This window comes from Anolis sagrei, chromosome 2 (genome assembly GCF_037176765.1).
Source record: "Anolis sagrei isolate rAnoSag1 chromosome 2, rAnoSag1.mat, whole genome shotgun sequence".
NCBI lineage: Eukaryota > Metazoa > Chordata > Lepidosauria > Squamata > Dactyloidae > Anolis > Anolis sagrei.
Window position 1 is genome coordinate 25,646,775 of NC_090022.1, and position 26,654 is coordinate 25,673,428.

The 26,654-nt window shown below is 42.7% G+C and overlaps 1 protein-coding gene across 1 annotated transcript in view; it reads right to left on the minus strand.

Annotated features, from left to right (window-relative positions):
- GABBR1 (gamma-aminobutyric acid type B receptor subunit 1) overlaps window positions 1-26,654 on the minus strand; it is a 301,061-nt gene that overhangs the window by 84,430 nt on the left and 189,977 nt on the right. The window contains exons 5-6 of the mRNA XM_060759261.2: window positions 22,717-22,905; window positions 17,588-17,620 (exon numbers count right to left, since the gene is read on the minus strand). Of these exons, the coding sequence (XP_060615244.2) occupies window positions 17,588-17,620; window positions 22,717-22,905 (222 nt within the window). The remainder of the gene's footprint in view (window positions 1-17,587; window positions 17,621-22,716; window positions 22,906-26,654) is intronic.

The window sequence follows — 26,654 nt, forward strand, 5'->3', positions numbered from 1 at the left end:
GCTCTTGAAGCCGCTCCTCATAGGGCTTGTTCTCCAGACTCTTGATCATTTTAGTCGTCCTCCTCTGGACACATTCCATCTTGTCAATATCTCTCTTCAATTGTGGTGCCCAGAATTGGACACAGTATTCCACGTGTGGTCTAACCAAGGCGAGGTTTGTAGTTTAGTGGGGCTGTTAAAAGCTCCTCCCAAAACTACAAACCTCAAAATTCTGCAGGAGGCAGCAATCGGATTTAAAGTGGATTCATTCTCTAGTGTGATGAAATCGTAATAAATGTCTTCAATAGTGTCCCTATGAGGCCAATAGTACTTTTGGATTTGTCCACAGGTTTTGGCTGCCAAACACTAGATGAAAACGATTCATATAACAGGAAGGGAGATGTAGTTTGGAAGGCACACTGACACCCCACAAATACCAACATGCTTGAAAGAGCTCCCCTCCCTACATCGGGTGGGTGGAATACAATCCACAACTCAAGGGCAATTTTGAGGGAGATAAATACACCAAGAAACAAACAAAGGAGAGTTAGATACCAGTACAAGTATTGAAACGGAAAGCTAGATGGGAACACTCATAAGGTATTTCACATATTCTTGCCCACTCTTTCCTGAAGGAGCCCAGGGTGGCTTATACATGCCTTTCAATAGCATGCCTCCTACTTAATGCTTCTCCTTTCAATGCTAACACAATGAATGGAGGACTAAAGGAACGGCAACAACAGCGCTAACAAGTGCAGTATAATGCAGCCTATTTATTGCAGGGGTACCTGCAGTGGACATCTAACAATGATCACCATTTTTATATGCCGGTGTTTAGGCTGAGAACCTCAGGGGGATCATTGCTTCAACAATGCCCCTATTCCTAGCCTCAGGGGACCTATTTAGCTCTTTTGTGCTTTGTTCCTTGTCCTTTTAAAAACCATTTCCAGAGCTCTTCTGAGGAAAAGAAAAACAGAGGCTTTCCAAGGGATATTTATTATTTTAAACAGGGGAGGGGGCCTGAAGGCAGCTCTTTGTAAGCAGCGAGTATTGTGGATGTGGAACAATTAGAGACTTCCGCTGGCTGCCCTCTGACTGCTAGTGAAGAGGCTTCACGCAGTTCTCAAGGTCGTGTTGGAATCTTTTGTAATGTGGTGAGCTCAAAGCTCAGGAACCACTGAATGGTGCACACAGCCCTCGCCCACCATTTCCTAGGTGAAAAACAACATTTGTGAAATAGGAGTACCAAGTGGTATTGGCATCCTCAGTTTCCTCCACTATTTTGAGGGCTGTGTCCTATGAAGTTGGCATGATTTACATTCAGACATAGAGTCATAAATCATAGAGTTAGGATTATAGTGTCTAGATCAAAGGAAGTCATGCTTCCCTTCTAATCTGCTTTGCTCAGACCACACCTGGAATACTGTGTCCAATTCTGGGCACCAAAATTGAAGGGAAAGATTGACAAGCTGAAATATGTCCAGAGGAGGGCAACTAACATGATCAAGGGTCTGGAGAACAAGCCCTATGAGGAACAGCATAAAGAGCTGGGCATATTTAGCCTTCAGAAGAGAAGGCTGAGAGGAGACATGATGAGGCCCCTGTATAAATATGTGAGGGGAAGTCATAGGGAGAAGGGAGCAAGCTTATTTTCTGCTACCCTGGAGACTAGGATGAGGAACAATGGCTTCAAACTACAGGAAAGGAGATTCCACCTGAACATTAGGAATAACTTCCGATTAAAGAGTTCAGCCAAAACTAACAAAATGAATTTTAACAGGGAGAAATGTATGGTGCCACACTTTTGCAATAAAAATGAAATGCACAGATATAGGATGGGTGACAGTCTTAGTAGACCACAAGCAGAGGCGGCCCTAGGTAATTTTCAACGGTAAGCAAACAGTATTTTGGTGCCCCCCCCCCCCCCCAACCAATCATTGATATATATTTTCTGTTCGTCGTGGGAGTTCTGTATGCCATATTTGGTTCAATTCCATCATTGGTGGAGTTCAGAATGCTCTTTGATTGTAGGTGAACTATACATCCCAGTAACTACAACTCGCATATGTCAAGGTCTATTTTTCCCCAAGGGCGCCTCAAGAGCGCCCCTGGGCAAAATCAACTATACTGCGAGTGCTCACTTTGCGTAATGGTTGAGCCGCCCCTGACCACAAGCTGAACATGAGTCAATAGTATGATGCAGCAGCTAAAAAAGCCAATGCAATTCTAGGCTGCATCAATAGGAGTATAAGGACTAGATTGAGGGAAGTCAAAGTTCCAGTCTATTCTGGTTTGGTCAGACCTCACCTGGAATAAGATTGTGTTCATTTCTGGGCACTATAATTCAAGAAGGATACTGACAAACTTACTTCTTCTTTTTCGTCTCTTCTAAGACTGACAAACTAGAACATATCGAGAGAAGGGAAATAAAAATGAGCAAAGGTCTGGAAGCCAAGCCCTGTGAGGAATGGCTGAGGAAGCTGGGCTATGTTTAGCTGGAGGAAAAGACTAAGAGGGGCCATGATAGCTGTGTTTAAATATTGAGGAGGGGACAGATTTGTTTTCTGATGCTCTGGAGACCAGGACACAGAGCAATCATTATTATTATATTTAATTATACCCTGTTTTATCTCCTCAAAGTGTCTAATCAAAGAGCAATGGGTTCAAATTGCACGACAAAGGATTTCACCTAAACATTAGGAAGAACTACCTGATGGCAAAAGGTGTTCAGCCATGAAATATGCTGCTTCAGAGCTTGGTGGAGTCTGCTTCTCTGGAGATCTTTAAGCAGAGGCTGGATTGCCACCTGTTGGAGTGCTTTGATTATGTGTCCTTGCAGGGCAGGAGGTTGACTGGATAGCCCTCGGGGGTCTCTTCCACCTCTATGGTTCTATGAAATCAATATACCATCCTGCCTCAACCTGACACACTTCAAACACTTGAAATGTGCTATGTTATTACATCTTAGGCAAATGACCGCAATGAAGTGATTGGGAGAAGGATTTCGGAAGCATTTGAGACACCAGCCATGACCCACAAATAGGATAAGTTTATTTAGATTTTTAAAAGATAAACAGATCACAAATGACATCAAAATATTGTAAGTATGTAGCATTGCCAGGGATATGATCTATGTGTGGCCTCCTAGACTCATATCTGGAAGCATACGTGATGCTCGAAATGTCTCGGAGACATGATGTTCCAGAGACAGCACTACTGATGCTTAACTCCAAACATTTAAACAACATCCTGTTAATCATGCCAAAAGCATGTGCTAGCATCTGAATGATGATTTCCTTACCTATGTATGCCCCCTCATATTTATGCACCCAGCATTTTGGAATGGATGATTTATCCCCTCTGTAGTTAAATGTCAGCAAAGCCTTGACCTCTACATTTTCTTCTCAGAGGTGCCTGGTTGAACTGGCCCAGCAGCTGACACCCCAAAATGTCTTTCCATTATTTCCCAGTCCTGCCTGTTTTGAGCTCTGGCAGAATTCTGGTCCCATCAACAACTTAGAAACCAAAGACTGCAAGGGTTTTCTATATGTCTTCAGCTGTTAGTAAGCCAACAGATATTACACTTGGACTATACATACCAGAGGTCTGTGGTTACAAGTTAACATAAGTTGATCAGGCTTTATAGCTAATGAAGACCTCTAACCAAAATGGTAAAGCTAACATTTTCTAGATGTTCTAGTCATCTGAAAACCAGATCAACAATTGGGTCACACAGTCTACAGAAAACCTACACACACGGATAGATACCTACATAAAACTCCAACCATCACCCAAGTAAAAAAAGAAGCACCATTAAAGCCCTGGCAGACAGTGCAAAAAGAATCCGCAAAGCCCACCTCCTCCAAGATGAACTGAACCACCTAAACTGGGCTCTACAGGCCAATGGAGACTCCACCTCAGACATCAGAAGAGCTGCGAGACCAAGGACAAGCCATGAGAGCCAAGACAAAGATCCAGCCAGAGGAAAAGTGTTCTTGCCATACATCAAGGGAACCACTAACTGCATTGGGAAGCTGATGAGGAAACACAACATGCAAACTATCTACAGACCCACTAAGCAAATCCAACAAATGCTACGTTCAGCAAAGGACAAGAGGGATCCTCTCACCTCTGCAGGAGTCTACGGTATAACCTGCAGCTGTGGACAAGTCTACATAGGGTCCACCAAATGCAGCATTGCCCAAACACAAATCAAGGAACATGAAAGGCATTGCAGACTACTTCAACCAGAGAAGTCAGCACCCGATGACCAACCTGGACATAGCATATTATTTGAGAACACAGAAATGCTGGACCACTCTACAAACTACCATATCAGGCTACACAGAGAAGCCACTGAAATCCAAAGATATGTGGACAATTTCAACAGAAAGGAGAAAACCATGAAAATGAACAAAATCTGGCTACCAGTATTTTAAAAAACCCTCTAAAATTATAACTGTAAATAAAGAACTAAATTCAAACACAGGGGAACTCCAGACAAGAAACAATCAGGAACACCTAATCACCTTTCAACAAAAGATTCTCCCAGGCAGTAACAAGCCACACCTAAAAACTGTCAGACCATCAAATGCTAATCAAGGTGGCCAATGGAAACATTCACACCTAGCTCCAACAAACAAGAGTTCTCTCTCCCATCCTGGACTTTCCACAGATATATAAACCCAATTTTCCTAGTTTCTAACACACTTCAAAACTTCTGAGGATGCCTGCCATAGATGCAGGTGAAATATCAGGAGAGAATGCTTCTAGTACATGGCCATACAGCCTAAAAAACCTACAATAACCCACTAACATTTTCTATCTCTAAAAATCCCAACTGTGTATATTCACTTGATGTGTACTATATAAATGCAAACAATAAGAGTTGTTCTGGAGAACATGATGTAAGAATATATTGCTCTATCCTCATTCTTCACATGAGGAGGGTTCAGTGGCTGTTAGATATTACTGTATTATAATTTTCCTAAAGCAGTGAACAGGAAGAAATGCCCTGTTCTTTTCAAAGCAGTGAGCAGGAGGAAAAGAACAGAAGGCTTATTTCCAAGAGAGATTGATGGAACAAATGAGACAGAAAGAATCTGTCTTATGCACAGAAGTAACTGGAATGGTATGAAGACTAAGGCTAGAATCTATAAAATATGATGTAGATACAGAAGAAAAGGCCAGGACTTCAAAGGGCAGCTCTGAAGGAACTAGTTAAGATTTTCAAGTCTAGAGATCTATCTTTGAAGAGTCGAGGCATTCATATTTTTGATTTCTATGCATTGCTGTGAAAGCTGGGCATTGAAGAAAGCTGACAGGAAGAAAATCAACTCATTGGAGATATGATGCCGAAGGAGAGTTTTAGAGATACAGTGGGGTGCCAAAAAAGACAGATAAATGGGTCGGAGAACAAATCTGAATACTCACTAGAATCCAAAGAGATTAAGTTGAGCATGCCACACTTTGGACCCTAAGACATGATTCACTGGAGAAGACGGTAATGCTCTGCAAAGTGGAAGGCAGCAGGAAAAGAAGAAGACCACATTACAATGAATTTTGGCACGGCTTTAACTGCCATGGCTCAATGCTATGGGATCTTGGGATTTGTCAATCAGTGAGGTACCAACACTCTTTGGCAGAGAAGGCCAAATCTTGTCATACCACAACGCCTATGTTTCCATAGCATTGAGTCATGTCAGTTAATGTGGTGCCAAACTGCATTCATTCTACACTGCCCCCTTGAAAGAAGCCACAGCCCAGAGTTTGCTAGAGGGCCGTTAATAACAAGATGTCTTGGAGGTCTCTCATTCATAAGGCTGACATGGGTGAAAGAAGAAGAAGATACAGCAATGACTTTCTTTAAAGAAGGAAATATTACTGGCTGCAGATGAACAGCCTGCAACTTGGTGGAAGAACACATGTTTTCCAAACTAACACTATTAGGTTCTGTCTCCAACAGCTCTAAGGAGGCTGGTAAGAAGTTCCTGTCTGAAACCACAGAACTGCTATGAGTCAGTGCTGATAATAGAGGCTTAAATGGATCACTAGCAGTCTGATCTAATATAAGCAGGGACTGTTCAAAACATTTTGGAGCCCATTCAATGTGCAGAATCCAGCCTGGCTGTTAATCAGATAATGCTTCAATTGCCCTTGGAGTCCTGGCTACATCAGAGGGCCCTTCCACAAAGTTTTGAACTGAATTGTCTGAGTCCACACTGCCATATATTCCAGCTCAAAGCAGAAAATGTGGGATTTTATTTATATGTGTGGAAGGAGCCAGAGACAGCAGGATATTGACAAGCTGGAATGTGTCCAGAGGAGGGCGACTAAAATGATCAAGGGTCTGGAGAACAAGCCCTATGAGGAGCGGCTTAGGGAACTGGGCATGTTTAGCCTGAAGAAGAGAAGGCTGAGAGGAGATATGATAGCCATGTATAAATATGTGAGAGGAAGCCACAGGGAGGAGGGAGCAAGCTTGTTCTCTGCTTCCTTGGAGACTAGGACGCGGAACAATGGCTTCAAACTACAAGAGAGGAGATTCCATCTGAACATTAGGAAGAACTTCCTGACTGTGAGAGCCATTCAGCAGTGGAACTCTCTGCCCCGGAGTGTGGTGGAGGCTCTTTCTTTGGAAGCTTTTAAGCAGAGGCTGGATGGCCATTTGTCAGGGGTGATTTGAATGCAATATTCCTGCTTCTTGGCAGGGGGTTGGACTGGATGGCCCATGAGGTCTCTTCCAACTCTTTGATTCTATGATTCTATGATTCTATGATAAAGTCCTCTACTGCACTTGAGGGCAGATAGATAGAAAATGTGATATGCGCTACTTTTCTCCAGTAAGAGAAGGGAATGGCTGTGTAATAATCACTGCTTCCCCAAGGATCTACAACCAATGCATTTATTCTGCTTAATATTAGGGCTGGCTACAGCTATAAGGGAACTTATACAAACTATATGCTTTTTAAAGCCAGTAAGGTAAGATGGTGGTGGTGCAGCAGATTAAACTGCTGAGTTGCTGAACTTGCTGACCAAAAGATTGGTAGTTCAAATTCGGGGAGCGAGGTGAACTCCCACTGTCAGCCCCAGCATCTGCCAACCTAGCAGTTCAAAAACATGCAAATGTGAGTAAAATAATAGGTACTGCTTCTGTGGGAAGGTAATGGTGTTCCATGTAGTCATGCTGGCCACATGACCTTGGAGATGTCTTTGGACAACCATGGCTCTTCGGCTTAGAAATGAAGATGAGCACTACCCCCCAGAGTTGGACACGATAAGACTTAATGTCAGGGGAAACCTTTGCCTTTAAGGTAAGATGGGTTCACACTGAAGCTTTTGCAGAAAATGTCTCTTTTCTCTTTCACACAAATGTGTGTTCAGATTTCTCCCCCACAAATGTTGAAATGCACATTTGGTTGGCTACTGCTTAGATATTTTCATATTTATCTTTTCAAGTGCAAAAGCTCCAAGCTTACTTTAAAATGCACAGATGAAAAGCTTGGAGAGCACATAGGTAACAGTATGAGGTTTAGTTTTGATCTTCAAATCCAGAGCTCTTCAAGACTGCCTGGCAGAAATGAAAGGTTGCAGAACAAACAGATCAGAAGCTCCAAAGAAAATATTGGTGAGAAAATATTAAGGGATACACTGAGATGCACTGAACTGAAGGTATTGATTATCTTAAGGTTAGTGATATGTGAGGATGTCTCGGTTGGGCAACCTCCATGGCTAATGTTCTGGACATTAAGAAGAATGATAACACAGTGGAATAAAATAGACTTTGAATGAAGAAAGTAAGTCCCGAGTTCAATACCTGACTTCTTCATGCAAAAAAGATCAATTGTGGTATAAGGGGTTGCTTTCCTGGCTGTATGGCTATGTTCTAGAAGAATTATCTCCTGATGTTTCTCCTGCATCTATGGCAGGCATCCTCAGAGGTTGTGATGGCCTTACCACCTCTGAGGATGCCTGCCATAAATGCAGGAGAAATTTCAGGAGAGAATGCTTCTAGAATGTAGCCATACAGCCAAGAAAACCTACAACAACTCCATAATTCCAGCCATGAAAGCCTTTGACAATACAGTGCAGTCATTCACAGTGACAGTCACCATAGCCATTCTCCCAGTCAAACAGATCTAGCAATTGTGTTGACCTTTGTCAACAAAACAATGCCAGCAATTTTTCATATCTACATAAACACATAAGGTCTCAAACTAGCCCTTTAAAGGAAGTCATTTCCAAATACAGTATAATGCAATATAGATTTGCAGGGAAACCCCACATGTCTCCTAGCTTGTTGTATTGTTGAAAGCTTCCATGGCCGGAATCACTGGGTTGTTGGGAGTTTTCCGGGCTGTATGGCCATGTTCCAGAAGCATTCTCTCGTGGCATTTTGCCTGTATCTATGGCAGGCATCCTCAGAGGTTGTGAGGTTTTTTGTGAAAATAGGAAAGTTGGATTTATATATCTGTGGAATGTCCAGGGTGGGAGACAGAAATCTTGTCTGTTTGAGGTAGGTGTGAATGTTTTAACTGACCACCTTGATTAGCATTTAATGGTCTTGCAGTTTCAAGGTTGGCTTCTTACTACCTGGGGGAATCCTTTGTTCCCACACTGGACATTCCACAGATATATAAACCCAATTTTCCTAGTTTCCAAAAAACCTCACAACCTCTGAGGATGTCTGCCACAAATACAAGTGAAACATCAGGAGAGAATGCTTCCTGAACATGACCATAAGGCCCGGAAAACTCACAAAAACCCTAGCTTGTTGTTGTTGTTGTTGTTGTTGTTGTTGTTGCTGCTGTATGTCTTCTAGTTGTTTCCAACTTATGGTAATCTTAAGACGAAACTATCATGGGGGTTTCTTGTTCAGAGAGGGTTTGCTTTTGCCTTCCTCAAAGCCTGAAAAAGTGTGGTTGAGAAGGATTTGAACCCTAATCTCCACAAACATGACCTAACACTCAAACCACTACACCATGATGGCATTTCCCTAGCTACTGAGAAAAATATTGTTAAATGAGTCCCCCAGGGGAGTTAGGATGCTATATAAATAAAGTATTATTATTATTATTAAACAAGAATTGGGAAATTTGGTAGGAAATGATGCAATGATCCCTTAATTTAAAAAATCCCAATGCTTCACTCCTGCGAGAGTGCCTCTTCTAAATTACTGAGGATCAGCTAGGAACTGATAAGAAGGACCCCAGTCTTATGACTTAGAGACCCATAACCGGACAAAGTAGAGAAAAATTACCAGGGAGGTAAGTAGACCAACCTGTTAGAAATCATACTTTTCAAGACCACCTAGGGATGATTCACAGGGAGAACACCAATTTGTAATCTTCCAAGCTAATTCCTGGTAGCAGAACAGTGATACAAAACCAGGGCACTTCACAGATCCAAATCAGAGTTACAGAAGTCATGGTGCCAGCTGTGGGATTCTGGGTGTTCTGGTCCAAAAGGTAGTTTTCCATGCAGTGGCTTAGAACTGACAAGACGTTGGGTTGTTGTAGGTGTTTCGGGCTATATGGCCATGTTCTAGAAGCATTCTCTCCTGACATTTCACATGCATCTGTGACCTCACAACCTCTGAGGATGCTTGCCATAGATGCAGGCAAAATGTCAGGAGATAATGCTTCTAGAACATGGCCATATAGCCCAAAAAACTTACAACAACCCAGTGATTCCAGCCATGAAAGCCTTCAACAATACATTGACAAGATGTTGATTGAGCAAGGAGTTGATCTCACTCTTGACAGGCTTTTTAAAAAATGACCCAGAGGGAAAGAACTGAAGAAAAAGCATCCATGCAACAAGATTCAGACTTGACAGAGGCACAAAGTGTGCATGCAAATGAGACCCAATGGAGGCTCTGACCACATCAGTGATGCGGCACCAAAAGGCTCCGGTGATCAAGAATTCTGGGCAGGTGTGCCCCACTTTGAGAAAAATGGACACTGCCCTTGAAAGCAACAGTTGAGATCCATCAAAGGCACACGGGGAGAATGTGTGTGACTCTTCCTGTCAATGTTTGCAAACCCAAAGAGAGTGGACTGGCACAGAAACCTAACTTGAATGTAAATGTTTGCAAGCCTAAAAGAGAATGGGTTGGTACAGAAACCTAACTTGAATGGGAACAGGAGGAAGAAATAAAAAGATTTTCATCTATTTGGCTGTTTTCAACTTGAGCCAGAGCAGAAAATCCCCTTCCCCATTCAGTTCAGTAGAAGGAGAGACAGCAGATTATGAAAAGCTTAGCACTGGTTCAAAGAGAGGTGCCAGGGCTTGAGAACAAGGGAGGTTGCATGGCTAAAATGGTGGCTTGGAAAAGAGGAACTTGAATTCAGACCCATAGTTAGCCACAAACTCGACTGTGTGACCCAAGACTAGTTGCTATCTTTCAGACTAACCTAGATGATGAGGACAGAATAGGAGTAGGGAGCATCCTGTACTCTTTAGAAGAAATATAGAAATATGAAGTGGGTATTGAATTTTCTGTCACTTCAGTTCCGACACCATTGACGTTTAAGGACTGATTTCATTTCCTGAGCTATGAGGGAAAGACAGCCCTGTGTATGTGCTCAGAAGAGAGATGAGCTCTTGGATTCAGAAACACAATTGATGGCTTCTCTCCTTCAAAATGCCCTTTACAAGTGAGAAACAGCTTGTACCAAAGACTACAGAACTGCGATTCTAGAATTGCTTTCTGAGAAGATGGCAACATGGTAGAGGAACAGCTACTCTCTGGACTTATGGCATCGTTTTCCTAATAAGTTTGGATAAAGGAGGGGAAGGAATTAATACAGCAAGATCACAATAATCTTCTCTTATTCAGGAATTCTCATGAGCATCCGCATGGCTTGGAGAGGATAGTGCTCAGGATAGGAATGCAGCAGCATCCAGGGACAAGTGGTGCAGGGAGTTCTGCTCATAGGTCTTAGTTCAGTCCTGGGCTGAAATAAAAAAAATCAGGATTATGTGGGAGGAGACCTCTGATTGCCTTTGGCTTCCTGCGGTTAACTACATGGCCGGCTGGGAAATTATGTGGCACATGCAACCTGGCTAATGAAAATTTAATTGATTCGTCAGATGGTTTGTTGTTGATTCTGCTACCAAATGCTTTTGTAAAAAGTAACACATGGTTAAGAGAAATATAAGTTTGAGGAGAGGAGCATAACCTCGCTTGCATCTGGATAATGTGCTTATCTGCTGTGATAAGCACATCATGCATATTAGAAGCAGTATTCTTCTGTATCTGAGATTAAAGGAGGGAGGCCTCTTTTACAATGAAGCTTGCCATCTGCAGATCCTACCACAGGAGGCCCATGGGTGAAAAGAAATATTGTGAAATGCCATGCCCAGTTAATTGGGGGCACCATTTTACTTGATTAAGATAGTTTAAAATCAATTAATCTGACCATTTTTTCCAGGTTTGGAAAATTTAGGGCTCTCCAGATATTTCTGGATCACAACTCCCATTGTTCCTGGCCATTATAACCAATTATGTGGGACAACAGCAGATGGAGTCTTAACAATAACTGAAGGATCACAAGTTGCCAACTCCTGAATTATCTGACTAAACACTGTAGCCATATTGTATGTGGAAGTAATCACGTTCACTTTGGATTCCGTTTGCCACAACTGAAGGAAGTTGAGAACAGGGGACAGAGAATGAGAGAAGGAAAGAGAAATTTGAAAAAGTAGTTGAAAAAGTGCAATAGCAGAGAGAAAGTTTATACCCGTCAGCCTCCAGGATAGTCTGCTTCCTAATAACATTCCTCTAACTGGGACTGTCCCTGCCACATTGGGACAGTTGAGGGGTATACATTAAATGCGCATGGCAGTGAGTCAAGGTCTATTTTCTCCAAACTCCACCAGTGTTCACATTTAGGCATATTGAGTATTCATGCCAAGTTTGGTCCAGATCCATCATTGTTTGAGTCCACAGTGCTCTCTGGATGTAGGTGAACTACAACTCCAAAACGCAAGGTCAATGTCCATCAAACCCTTCCAGTATTGGTCATGGGAGTTCCGTGGGCTTTGATTTGAACCCAGATCTCTAAGCATCTTAGGGCCCTTTCAGACATGCCCTATATCCTGGGATGTGATCCGAGGTTTTCTGCTTTAAACTGGATTATTTGAGTCTGCATTGTCAGATAATCTGGGATAAAGAGAAAACCTGGGATCAGATCCCGGTATATAGGGCCTATCTGGAAGGGTTCAACCCTGAAACCATCACACCACACTAGCTAAAACAGGGATTATGGGAATAGAAATTTGGGTGGGGTTTGAAAGTATGATAGAATATAAGCCTCCTGAGCCATGCATCATGTTGTCCAGCATTTGCCACGATGTTGCCCCTTCTTCCCACTTTCTGTATATGTCTTCAGCTTACTGCAATTACAGCAAATGGACTACAAAGGATTATCACTGAATTGGGTCAACAGGGACAGAGGAAGTGGTAGAATCTTGCTCTTCTCAGTAGGTTAATGCAAAAGCAAACTGTTGCAGTGTTTCCTAGCTTGTATGTTCTTCCCCATTTACACTTGTCATCTTGGCAACATTCTGATGTTGCTTGGCCACAGATGTCCCAGATGTCATCTGTGAAACAAAGGCTCGATCTACACTGCCCTATATCCCAGGATCTGATCCCAGCATGAAAGGTCCTTCTTTTGGTCTTGCTGAGGCTTGACACATCCCCCTGCCACAACACACAGCCTGACTGCCTTCTTCAGGGGTACATTTAGTGAGATATGATAGAAGACCTTTTTGTGTGTGGCTGCACCCAGATTGCAGAATTCCTTCCTAAAGAGTCTAGTCCAGGCATGGGCAAACTTTGGCCCTCCAGGTGTTTTGGACTTCAGCTCCCACAATTCCTAACAGCCTACCAGCTGTTAGGAATTAAGAGAGTTGGAGTCCAAAACACCTGGAGGGCCAAAGTTTGTCCAAGTCTGGTCTAACCTAGCTCTTTCCCTCTGCAGGCCTTCAGAATAGTCTGCTTCGCAAGAGAAAAAGTCTTTTATTGCATTAGTAGGTATCACATTGTGTTAAGCTAGTTCATATTTTAATATCATAACAACAATTTAATACATATAATTGATCACACTTTCTTGGAATTGTCCTTGTAATTCTGTTGCACTACAATTCAAGAAGGATATTAAGAAGCTGGAATGTATCCAGAGAAGTACAACTAAAATGGTAAAAGGGTATAATGCCTGGAAGCCATGAAATCCTATGAGGAGCAGTTTAAGGAACTGGGTATGTTTAGCTTGGCAAAGAGAATGTTGGGAGGGGGCATTATAGCCATATTTAAATATTTGAAAGGATGTCACATCGAGGAGGCACAAGCTCGTTTTCTGCTGTTCTGGGGACTAGGACATGGAGCAATGAATGCAATCGGCAGAAAAAGAGATTCTACTTAAATATTAGGAAAAATGTCCTGATAGTAAACTATGTTTGATGATGGAATATGCTGCCTCAGAGTGTAGTGGTGTCTATTTCTCTGAAGGTTTTAAAGCAGAGGCTGAATGGCAATCTGTCAGGATTGCTTTGTGTTTTGCTGCAAGGGGCGAATGGAACTGGCCTGGATGGCCCTTGAGGTCTCTTCCAACTCTATGACTCTATATGAGAGAAATGAGCAAGATATAAATCAAATCAATATATTAGGGCAGGCCTGGGCAAACTTCAGCCCTCTGGCTGTTAGGAATTATGGGAGTTGAAGTCCAAAACACCTGAAGGGCCGAAGTTTGCCCAGGCCTAGATTAGGGAGTATTTCCCAATCCAATAGTTATTATCTCATCTTTGGACCTTGCAAAGATGAAACAATGTTACGGCACCCAACGTAGTCAGTCTGTTTTTCTAATAAGATGTGGAATTGATTGATTGATTGCAATTGTTTTATGTCTGGAGATACTGTTGCATGTTATTGATCTTAACCAAGGGGATTTTATGATGTTATGTTGGTTGTTATTTCTTTTGTGTTATTGTTTATGCACTTGTTGCATTTTGTGTGGTTGTACTTTTGAGTGCTTTGTGAGCTGCAACAAGCCCCTTCAGGAGATGGTGGTGTGGTATAAATAAAGATGATGATAATGATGATAATTTGGTATTTATTAACTGTGATTGTAAATTAAATTATTTATACAGTTTGCAGAATTAAGAAAGGACCCGTTTTTGTCTTTTGGAGGATACAATTTGTGCTGCAAAAATGGTTTTGTATCTTTGAGTCATTTCCCCCACTTCCAACATACACACACTTCCTTAGAGGTAGAAAAATAGCACATCATGATGAAGAAATTGGGTTTATTTTCCCTGCACACAAATCTAAATTTAAAACTGGCATTTTCTTTAAAAAAAAAAAAAGGGGGGGGGGATGCTTCAACATCTCTGCATATCCAAAATGTCCTTAGTCAAAAAGAAAACCTTCAAAGACACATTTCAAGGTGAAAGAGTAAAACACATTTTCGCCAAGTGGTTTAAACAGGGACAATGGCTTTTTATCAAGCTACATACATTTAAACCTTGTATCCATACCAGGATATTTACTTACATATCTACTGTTTTGTTAATGGAATAAATAATAAAATATGTATTACTGTTTATGCTTTCTGCATCTCAGGCCCCTTCTATACAGCTGAATAAAATCCCAGATTGTCTCCTTTAAACTGGGATATATGGCTGTGTGGATCCAGATTACCCAGTTCAAAGCAGATATTGTGGGATTTTCTGCCTTGATATTCTGGGTTATATGGCTGTGTGGAAGGGTCCTCTGTTTCCTCCTGAACATATTGTCTGTAGTCCCACCTATCCCTACCTATGTGAATTTAAAATTGCCTGCTGAAAAAAAAATCATATTTGATTAAACGGACAATATCTGCAAAAGGTTACACTATGATAAATTCATTTGTGCTTAAGATACTTGAAGACTCCCTGCAGTTTTTCATGGTCTACTGCATTTATTTGCATACAGAAGTATTCTTCTTTCCCTGTGGATGCATTAAAAGCCTACCACCTTCTTTGCACAGTTCAGGAAATATTCTAGAAGAGTCAGCAACTATGGAAGGATATACTGGGCACTAAGCAGACCTTGGAGGTCTCCACCCCTTATTGCATCCACATTTGCAAAAACAACAACAACAAAACACCCAAATAGTGGGTTGCTGTGAGTTTTCTGGGTGGTATGGCCACATTCCAGAAACATTCTCTCCTGACGTTTTGCCCACATCTATGGCAGGCATCCTCACATGTTGTGAGATCTGTTGGAAACTAGGCAAGTGAGGTTTATATGGAATGTCCAGGGTGGGAGAAGTTGCAAGGCCTTTCTATGCTAATCAAGATGGCCAATTGCAACATTCACACCTGCCTGGAACAGACAAGAATGCTTGCTCCCTCCTCTTTATGACTTCCCCTCTCATATTTCTACATGGCTCTCAGCACCCCCGATAGATGGCCATCCAGTCTCTGTTTAAAAGCCTCCAAAGAAGGAGCCTCCCCCACTCCGAGGCAGACAGTTCCACTGCTAAACAGCTCACACAGTTAGGAAGTTCTTCCTAATGTTCAGGTGGAATCTCCTTTCCTGTAGTTTGAAGCCATTGTTCCATTGCATCCTAGTCTCCAGGACAGCATAAAATAAGCTTGCTTCTCCCTATGACTTCCCCTCACATGTTTAAACATGGGCCTCATCGTGTCTCCTCTCAGGCTTCTCTTTCGCAGGTTAAACATGCCCAGCTCTTGAAGCCGCTCCTCATAGGGCTTCTTCTCCAGACCTATGAGGAGACATATGGACACATTCCAGTTTGCCAACATCTCCCTTCAGTTGCAGTGCCCAGAATTAGACACAGTGTGATTCCTGGTGTGGTCTGATCAAGGCAAAATAGAGGGGTCACATGACTTTCCTGGATCTAAACACTAGACTCCTATTTATGCAGGCCAAAATCCCATTGGCTTTTTTAGCTGCCACATGACATTGTTGGCTCATGTTTAACTTGTTGTCCATGAGGACTTCAAGATCTTTTCACACATACCGCTCTCAAGCCAGGCGTCCCCCATTCTGTATCTCTGCGTTTAATTTTTTCTACCTAAGTGGAGTGTCTTGCATTTGTACCCGTTGAATTTCATTTTGTTAGTTTTGGCCCATTTCCCTAATCTGCTCAGATTGTTTTGAATTCTGTTCCTGCCTTTTGTAGTACTGGCTATCCCTCCCAATTTGGTGTCATCTGCAAACTTGATCATCATGCCTTCTAACCCTTCATCTAAGTCATTAATGAAGATGTTGAACAGGACTGGGCCCAGGACGGAACCATGCTTATGGCACTCCACTCATCACTTCTTTCCAGGATGAAGAGGAGGCATTAGTGAGCAATTCACTTAACCAATTACTGATCCACCTAACTTCTGGTTGCGGATGACACGATAAACAAATAACCTAACTGCAGTTTTGCCCAGTCTACATTTGACTAGTTTAATGTGTCAGAAGGTCATGGGGGACCTTGTTGAAGGCCTTGCTGAAATCCAAATACACCACATCCACAGCCTTCCCTGCATCTACCGAGCTTGTAACTCTTATCTATATGATGCCAGCCAAATCAAAGCTACCCTCAAAATATAAAAAATAAATAAAAATTCATTCATATCCTGAATGTCTACAATTCATATCTTTTAAAAGGAGCCCCCGGTGGTACAGTGGGTTAAACCCCTGTGCTGGCAGGACTGAAGACCGACAGGTTGCAGGTTCGAATCCGGGGAGAGTGCGGATGAGCTCCCTCTGTCAGCTTCAGCTCCTCATGCAGGGACATGACAGAAGCCTCCCACAAGGATGGTAAAAACATCAAAACATCTGGGCGTCCCCTGGGCAACGTCCTTGCAGACGGCCAATTCTCTCACACCAGAAGCGACTTGCAGTTTCTCAAGTCGCTCCTGACATGACAAAAAAAACTTTAAAAATGGAATATGCTTCTTATTTTCACTTAAAATGGGGTGGGTGGAGGGGTCACTTTCCCCTCCCCAAGCTTTGAATTGCAGAACTGGGAAAAACTCTTTTCTCAGACCACAGTGTTGGGTAGAGGGATGTGGAGGGTTATAGTCCAAAGCAATTCTTTCGCAGCATCTGGCCCTAGTGTTCATGGTCAACGTTGATCTTATAGAAAGTAAAACATGAGCAACATACACATGTAGCTCACATTTTGTCTCAAGGAGCCTGCCTAGCATCCTGCTTGCTCCCACCTTTGCCTGTCTGCTCCCGCCCGGCCCCAGTGTTGCTCTGAGCTGCATGTTTTTCCAATCTGAGGATGTAGGTCATCCTGGGATTAGTGAGGAATGTCAAATCTTTACATTCTCCCCCATGACGCTTGCACACCTATCTTTTGCATGCAGGCAGAGTCATGAGTTTATCTGCTGGGAGTCGGGACCTCAGAGGGATTAAAGCCTTGTCAGCTATCAGGACCCTTCAGATCAGTTGGTGCTGGCTGCTGGGAGGGGAGACCTCCGGGTGCCACAAGGACAAGTATACAAGGCAAGCTCAAGATTCAGCAGGGCGAGGTGAAGATGAAACGGATTTGCAGATGTGGGAAAGCAAAGAGGAAGGGGAAAGGAGAAAGGAACTCACCTGACCCAGACCTGGAAACAGGGGGACGCCACACTGTAGAAGAAAGCAATGAGAGAACATGATAAGACCCATGAAAGATGTGGAGAGAGATTCTCATCTTTCGCTGAAAGGAATATTTCAATGTTAGAAAAACACTCTCTTTCCAGAGCTTCGGAAAGTTACTTATTGTAAGACATAACTTTCAGGATCTTTCCCCAAAGTCATTTTTCAAATCTCTGACTTTTATTTGACATACAGGTTGAGTTTCCCTTTTCCAAAATGGTTGGAATTGGGTTGCTGTGAGTTTTCCGGGTTGTACGGCCATGTTCCAGAAGCCTTCTCTCCTGATGTTTCACCCACATCTATGGCAGGCATCCTCAGAGGCCTGCCACATTTGTGGGTGAAACGTCAGGAGATAATGCTTCTGGAACATGGCCATACAGCCTGGAAAACTCACAGCAACCCAGCGATTCCGGCCATGAAAGCCTTCAACAACACAGTGTTTGGAAATCTTTGGGAATTCAGAGTGCCTGTATTTTCATATACATATATGATGAAATATCTAGATAAATAATAGCCACCTTGAGTCCCCACAAGTGGGGTATAAAATAAAGAAAGAAAGAAAAATAAAAACATATCTTTGAAATGGGACCTAAATCTACACACAAAATTCATGTATATTTCATAGCCATAGCATGGCTATGATGGTAATTTTATACAATATTTTAGATATTTTGTGCATGAAAAATACCGGTGTACTTTAAATTTTATTGAAAAGCAAAGGTGTCACTATCTCAGTCACCCAAGTGGATAATTCCGGATTTTGGAGTATTTTGGATTTCAGAATTCTGGATCAGAGATGCTCAATCCCAAAAGAAGGGGAAAGACCTTACCTTTCTGTCAACACTGCCACGAAGGTTGATTAAAAATATTTAGAATTAGCCACAGTTGATTTAGGGCCAAGCTTTAGCACAGCAGGTTAACCACCAGCTGCATTACATCTTACCAACTGAAAGGTTGACAGTTCGGGTGACAGGTCAGGGTGAGCTCCTGGTCTTTAGTCCAGCTTCTGCCTACCTAGCAGTTTCAAAAACAGCTGTGTGAGTAGATAAATAGGTATCACTTAAAGCGAGGGGGTATTTAAGGTATCCATAAGGGAATGCCAGAAAAATGTCGGTGATTTGACCAAGGAGGACGTTTATCAACAAAGCTGTTCGGCACGGAAAGTGGAGCGAGAGCATCTCGCATGGGGCTGGAACCAAGCACAGCCTCCAAGATGCCGAAGATGGGAAAGCATATACACACCACTATGTACAGTTGTTTGTCTTGTCAGTGTATAATGGCACTGAATGTTTGCTGTATATGTGCTCTGTGATCCACTCTGAATCCCCTTAGGGATGAGAACGGCAGAATAAAAATACTGTAAATCAATCAATATATAAATAAATATTTAAACATTGTGTGAATTACAGTCCCAATTTCAGTGGAAAAAGCAGACACTTATGGTTTTATTACTACCTTTTGAATAGTGGCAACGATTTGGCTGACCACCCACTCAGCAGTTTGCTGCAGAACTTGAATATGCCTGTAAAGCATCCCCATTTACATTGTGGAGTCTTCTCTCATTCCACGCATTTCCAGCAAGATGGTTTTGAAACATAAAAGCTTTCCCTTGGCTTCAGTGGAAGGTTTTTCCCAAGTCCAACTGAAGTGTAGGGAAGGTAATGTGGATTAACCCTTCCCTCTACAAACTATAATGCTCCCTCGCCCAGGAATTTAAAGTAAGACTCTTTGTAAATCTAAACAGCAACAATGGGAGGGAGGAGGAGTAGGGTTACATTTGTGAGAAGCCTCTTCCTGCCCTCCCTATCTTTATTCTGATAGACATCTGGGAAAGACATAACTGTTCCAGAAGGCTTTCAATTGATTTTTCTCTTCGCTTTGTTATTTTAGTGATGTTTACCTCCATAACTGAAATTTTATTTGATTTTAATTGAATCTAGTGTAATTTTATACTTTCTTTTCTCTTTTCTTATTGTACAATGCCCTCTTATGTAAGCTGCTATGAGTACAGGGTTGTCCGACACTGTATTCACCCAAGTGTAAACATTTTAACTAAAATGATAAATAAGTAAGGGTTCAATGCAATCCCTCACTTGAATTTTATCAGCTAACAAGCTCTAAGACAGTGGCTCTCAACCTTCCTAATGCTGTGACCCCTTAATACAGTTCCTCATGTTGTGGTGACCCCCAACCATAAAATTATATGAAACCGCTGGGTCAAATCATCCAGAAGCATGGGGAGGGCAGTATCAGTATACTGAAGACACCCAAAACTATTTCTCCATGTCTTCCAAAACAGCTTTAGCAACGTATAGCGTGTGTCCTCTGAATGAATGCCTGGAGGAGGTAATGGGTTGGATAAGGGAAAACAAATTGAAACTGAATCCTAACAAAACAGAGGTGCTTGCCAGCAAGGGTTCTAATCTGGGGATGGAGGCGTGTCAACCAGTCCTGGATGGGAATACACTCCCCCTGAAAGACCATAGCTTGGGAGTGCTCCTAGATCCTTCTCTCCAAATGTCAGTCCAGGTAGAGGCCGTGGTCAGGAGTGCTTACTACCAGCTTCGGCTGATATGCCAGCTACGCCCTTTCCTGGATTTGGAAGACCTGAAGATGGTGCATACGCAGGTAATCTGAAGGTTGGACTTCTGCAATGCACTTTACATTGGGCTACCTTTGTACCAAGTTCGGAAACTCTGGCAGGTTATTATATGGCAGCCAGATTGGTAACAGGAACATCTAGGAGTGAACATATTCCACTCCACTGGCTGCCAATTAGTTTCTGGGCAAAGTATAAAGTGTTGGTTTTGACCTTTAAAGCTCTACATGGTTTGGGTCCAGGTGACCTACAGGATTGCTTTCTCCTGTGCAATCCGCTCCAAACATTAAGGACCTCTGGGGCGGGGGGGGGGGGGGGGGGCAGCTGCTCGTGCCTGCCAGAATCCGACTAGACACTGTCACCCAGGGACCTTTTCACCGGCTGCATCAACACTGGGGAGCGACTTGCCGGAAGAGATCCGAGAGCTAAATGAGTTGTCGGAATTTTAAACTATCTACAGACCTATCCTGACATGCCTACCCAGCCAACATTTATTTATTTATTTATTTATTTATTTATTTATTTATTTATTTATAGTATTTATATTCTGCCCTTCTCATCCCGCAGGGGACTCAGGGCGGATTACAATGTACACATACAGTATATGGGCAACATTCAATGCCAAAGACAAACAACAGATATAGACAGACAGTCAGAGGCTTTTAAACCTTTCTGGCTGCCAGGGGAGCTGTCGCTTTCATCGTCCATCTGTGACACTGATGAAGTACTTCCACATTCCCCGCATGCTTTGCTGGAGTGCTTTGCTGGAGTCTTTTTTATGGCCTCATAAATTAATTAAATTAGCCTCCCCACACATAGGTGGTACCTAATTTTCCTACGTGACAGATGCAACTGTTTTTCGGGTTGCAAAGGTCGACAACAAGCTACACAATTGGTCGGAAGCTCACTCTGACCCGGACTGGCTTTGAACTCATGACCTTTTGGTCAGAAGTGATCTTAATGCAGCTGACACCCAGCCAGCTGCGCCACAGTCCCGGTGAAATTTAAAGTTGTTTCTTGCAGATTACTGCAGATGCAGACTGCAGCCAGGAAACCAGAAGGCGTTTACTTCTTGGGAGGAGAGCAATGACCAATCTCGATAAAATAGTGAAGAGTAGAGGCATCACATGGGCAATGAAGATTCGCATAGTAAAAGCATGTTAATCTCTGTAGTAACCTATGGATGTGAGAGCTGGACCCTAAGGAGGGATGAGTGAAGGAAGATAGATGCTTTTGAACTGTGGTGTTGGAGGAAAATTCTGAGAGTGCCTTGGACCACAAGAAGATCCAACCAGTCTATACTTCAGGAAGTAAAGCCCAACTGCTCATTGCAAGGAAAGATAGTAGAGGCCAAAATGAGGTACTTTGGCCACATCATGAGAAGACAGGAAAGCTTAGAGAAGAAAATAATGCTGGGGAAAATGGAAGGAAAAAGAAAGAGGGGTCGACCAAGGGCAAGATGGATGGTATCCTTGAAGTGACTGGCTTGACTCTGAAAGAGCTGGAGTGGCCACAGCCGACAGGGATCTTTGGTGTGGGCTGGTCCATGAGATCACAAAGAGTCAGAGGTGACTGAACAAATAACACAACACCTTGTGTTTTACCTTTGTTCTGTGTATTTTAATATGTATTTTGGAGAAATATGTATTAATATGTTTCAGACGATTATGTATTTTTAGTGATGTTGTAATCCACCTCAGGCCACAAGGACAGGTGGGTAAGAAATAAAATATTGATCAAAATAAAATAAAATGATCAAGGATCTGGAGAACAAGCCCTATGAGGAGCGGCTTAAGGAGCTGGGCATGTTTAGCCTGAAGAAGAGAAGGCTGAGAGGGAATATGATAGCCATGTATAAATATGTGAGGGGAAGTCATAGGGAGGAGGGAGCAAGCTTGTTTTCTGCTTCTCTGGAGACTAGGACGCGGAACAATGGTTTCAAAGTACAAGAGAGGAGATTCCATCTGAACATAAGGAAGAACTTCTTGACTGTGAGAGCCGTTCAGCAGTGGAACTCACTGCCCCGGAGTGTGGTGGAGGCTCCTTATTTGGAACCTTTTAAACAGAGGCTGGATGGCCATCTGTCAGGGGTGATTTGAATGCAATATTCCTGCTTCTTGGCAGGGGGTTGGACTGGATGGCCCATGAGGTCTCTTCCAACTCTTTGATTCTATGATTCTATTGATTATGATAATGATGATGATTTTCTGGGGTCCTTCTCTCAGTATTTTTCAACAGAACTACATCTTCATTCTTTGATCTCTCTGCAGAAGTCAGAGACAAAAACCAGAGTAGCCAACAGGGTTATTGTGAAGCTGGCCTAAATCCATGTTGCTAAAATATTCTTTCCCCTCTCCCCAGAAATTACTGAAGTCTCAGATCCGTTTCTGAAAAAAGATCCTGTCACCCTGAGTGAGAACCTTCTCCTCCAAATATAGCCCTCCATCCATCTGGCTTCCCCACCTTTTCTGTCCTGCCATTCACTTACATTCACAGACTGGCTTGGCAGAACTCCAGCGGCCCACCTTGGTGCAGTTGCTGCGGGGGCTGCCCGTGAGATGGAAGCCAGGGTTGCAGCGGTACTCCACCAAAGTGCCCTCCACAGGCACCCGCTCAAGGCCCCGGACATGCGCTTGCCCGTTCTCCAGACTCAGATGCATCTTAGGACAGGTACGTACTGTGAAAAAGAAAGGAAAGAGAGAGAGAGAGAGAAATCTTCATCTTCATGCATGTAGCGGGTGCTGTAAATTTGGTCACCTTAAACAGGTGGGTGGAACCTTCCACTTTCCACATCATTTGGAGTTCAACTCAAAGCCTCAGGCAACAACCAACATTAAAGGACAAAAGACAAAAGGGTTGTTTAGAAAGAGTCTGGTTAGCAGACTACTGTAGCTGCTATCAATGGAGATCCTGCATTGAACAGGGAAGTTAGAATCAATGGCCCAAGAGGACCCTTCCAAGTATAAGCCTATGATTACACATAAGAGTTAGGATTTCATTTTTAGCCACGGAACTAACACCTACTTGCTCTTCTCTCCAAAACAACAGTGAGGTATGGTAGTTTCAATATTGGATTAAGACTCTGAAAGATCATGATATGAATCCCTGTTCAGCCATGGAAACATATATGATGACATTGGGCAACTCACATTGTTTCTGGCTGAGAGGAAATAGTTACTACATTACAGGATACCTGCCCTGTTATCTTCTGAGCACCACACTCAGCTGCACCACATTATTGCCATATTATCTCACTTTAACCCATTGCAGTGGTGCAACAGGTTAAACTTTTGTTCTGCTGAACTGCTGACCTGAAGATCGGCAGTTTGAATCTGCAGGACAAGGTGAGCTCTCACTGTTAGCCCAGCTCCTGCCAACTTAGCAGTTCGAAAACATGCAAATGTGATAAGATTAAATAATGATGATGATGATAATAATAATAATGCCACAAATATCATCTGCCTGCAACAAAGAACTGGTGGGATCACAAGCTACAGAGAATGAACACCCCAAACTCTTCTGGGATTCAGACAGACAGAGTTTTGGAGCATAGTACTCCAGACCTCACAATCGTGTTAAAAAACAATGCATGGATTGTCGATATCGCAATCCCAGGTGACAGCCGGATTGCAGAGAAACAACTGGAAAAACTGACACAATATGAGGATTTAAAAATCGAACTGCAAAGACTCTGGCACAAACCAGTAAAGGTGGTCCCAGTGGTGATCGGCACACTGGGTGCAGGGCTTAAAGACCTTGGCCTGCACTTAAACACAATTGGCGCTGACAAAATTTCCATCTGCCAGCTGCAGAAGGCCACCTTACTGGGATCTGCACGCATCATTTACCGATACATCACACAGTCCTAGACACTTGGGAAGCGTCCGACGTGTGATCCAATTCAACAGCCAGCAGAGAGTGTGCTGTGGACTCATCTTGTTGTGTTTCAAATAATAATAATAATAATAATAATAATAATATTAATAATAATAATAATAATAATCTTTATTTATACCCCGCCACCATCTCCCCCCAGTGGGGACTAGGAGCGGCTTACATGAGGCCAAGTCCAACAGCATATTACAATAAAATAAAATAAAAACCAAAGCACAAACAACAACACAATAAAAAGCATAAAACATACAAGTACAGTAAGCAATATAAAAATACAATACAAGTACTGCTTCAGCAGGAAAGGAATAAGATGCTCCAAGCAGTCATGCCAGTCACACAACCAGGAGGTGACTATGCAGGCTCCTCAGCTTGGAAATGGAGGAGAGCACCTCCCCTAGATCCAGAGATGAGCACCACCTCCAAAGTCGGAAATGAAAGGAGAAGCCTCTGCCTTTGTTTGTGTTTGTGTGTCTCATTGTATTGTAACAAGATATTGCATTTTTGCCAGTATCTGTTTGCACTCTAAGTTCCCACAGGGAGAAGGGCGGAATATAAATAAAGTGTTATTATTATATATTATATATATTATTGACTACAATTCACCTTTGTACCCTGAACCCAATTTGAAGCAATTGAAGGGAGCTGAGTATATAGGAACAAAATGGGAAAAGAAGAAAAAAAAATAGACATTTTAAAAGCAGCTCAAAATGCAGGAAGGATTAATCGGGACTATCCTTGCCAAATTGGCAGAGTTGGAACGTAAGTAAAGTAGACATACATTAAATGCAAGTTTGGCCTTCTAGGCATTGTTGTACTTTAACTCCCAATATTTATTCCCATTGTGTGATTAATTAATTGGGAGTGTCCCTGTCAAATTGGGACAGTTGGAGCATATGCTAAAAGTTAAGTGTTAGAATTATAGAATTACAGAGTTAGAAGAGATCACAAGGGTCCTCCAGCAAAACTCGCTGCTATGCAGGAATAAGCAATCAAAAACACTGTGTATTCCAGGAGATTCTGGCAGTGGAAGTTGCTTGATCCAGCTCAGCTCCAGTGCTTTGAACTGCAACAGACCAGGCAAAAATTCAACAAGTCAAGGTGCCCCCGTCACATCATCCCTTGGGGTAGAAGAAGACGCCAGCCATGATTTTTTGTGCCTATCATACAGATTTTTCACTTGGTTTGCTTATAGGATTTATACCTTCACCTTCCGATGTGAAAAACAGGCAGACTACTAAAAAAGCACTAATATGACCACAAGGATAAAAAACCAAATAGAGCCAGCATATAAAAACAGGCACTAAAGATAAATAAAAGATGAGGATGCACATGTTAAAAGACACAATAGCTCTGTTAAGAATTGAAGCCTAACTTAAGGCCCTTCCCCACAGCCATATAACCCAGAAGATCAAGGCAGATAATCCGCAATATCTGCTCTGAACTGGGTTATCTGAGTCCAAACTGCCATATAATCCAGTTTAATGTGGGTTTTATACAGCTGTGTTGAAGGGGCTTTAGCTACTGCAATAGGTAAAGGTAAAGGTTTTCCTCTGACATTAAGTCCAGTTGTGTCTGACTCTTGGGGGTTGGTGCTCATCGCCATTTCTAAGCCGAAGAGCCAGCGTTGTTCGTAGACACCTCCAAGGTCATGTGGCCACCATGACTGCATGGAGCACCGTTACCTTCCTGTTAGAGTGGTACCTATTGATCTACTCACATTTGCATGTTTTTGAACTGCTGAGTTGGCAGAAGCTGGGGCTAACTGTGGGACCTCACCCTGCTCCCCAGATTTGAACCAGCCATCTTTCGGTCAGCAAGTTCAGCAGCTCAGTGGTTTAGCCCACTGTGCCACCGGGGGCTCTAGCTACTACAATGGGAATAAGAAACCTGGGACCCTCCAGAAACGAAACTTCAATGTTTGTTATTTCTGACTGTGGACCATGTTGGCTGACAGGAACTGTCAACAACCATTTCTGGTATTGGATGGATTTCTCAGGCCACTACTAATGGCATAAGAATTGGATCTAGGCTGGAAGATTAACTATGGAACCAAACTATTTAGAAGAATGGCCCACCACTTTTGTTCCCTGGATGTTTTGGGGAAGTCAGCTGTGAGGACCTCTCACTATTGATGATGCTGGTTAGCAACCACTTTTCGGTCTAAGAAATTTTTACGTGAATCCAGGTTTATAGGTATATAAATTAGGTATAAAAATCACAAATTTGCTGATAACAGCACCAGCATTTGCAAGGTTTGCTAAACAGACTGATTTCCCTATTTATGAATTACAGTTGTAGCATCTTCCGCAGAGTCCACTGCAAACACTGCAGAACAGATTCATGTAAATGTCTAAAATAGCCACTGGGTGACATTCGGAAAACTTCTACTGTTGCCAGATTATTCAGGACCCCAACATAGAGCAAAGGCACATGTGTCAAATGCAAGGCCTACGGGTCGAATCCAGCCCTCCACATCAATTTATGTAGCCCGTGAGGCTTTCAATGTCAGAGCAACATGGTTACACATATACA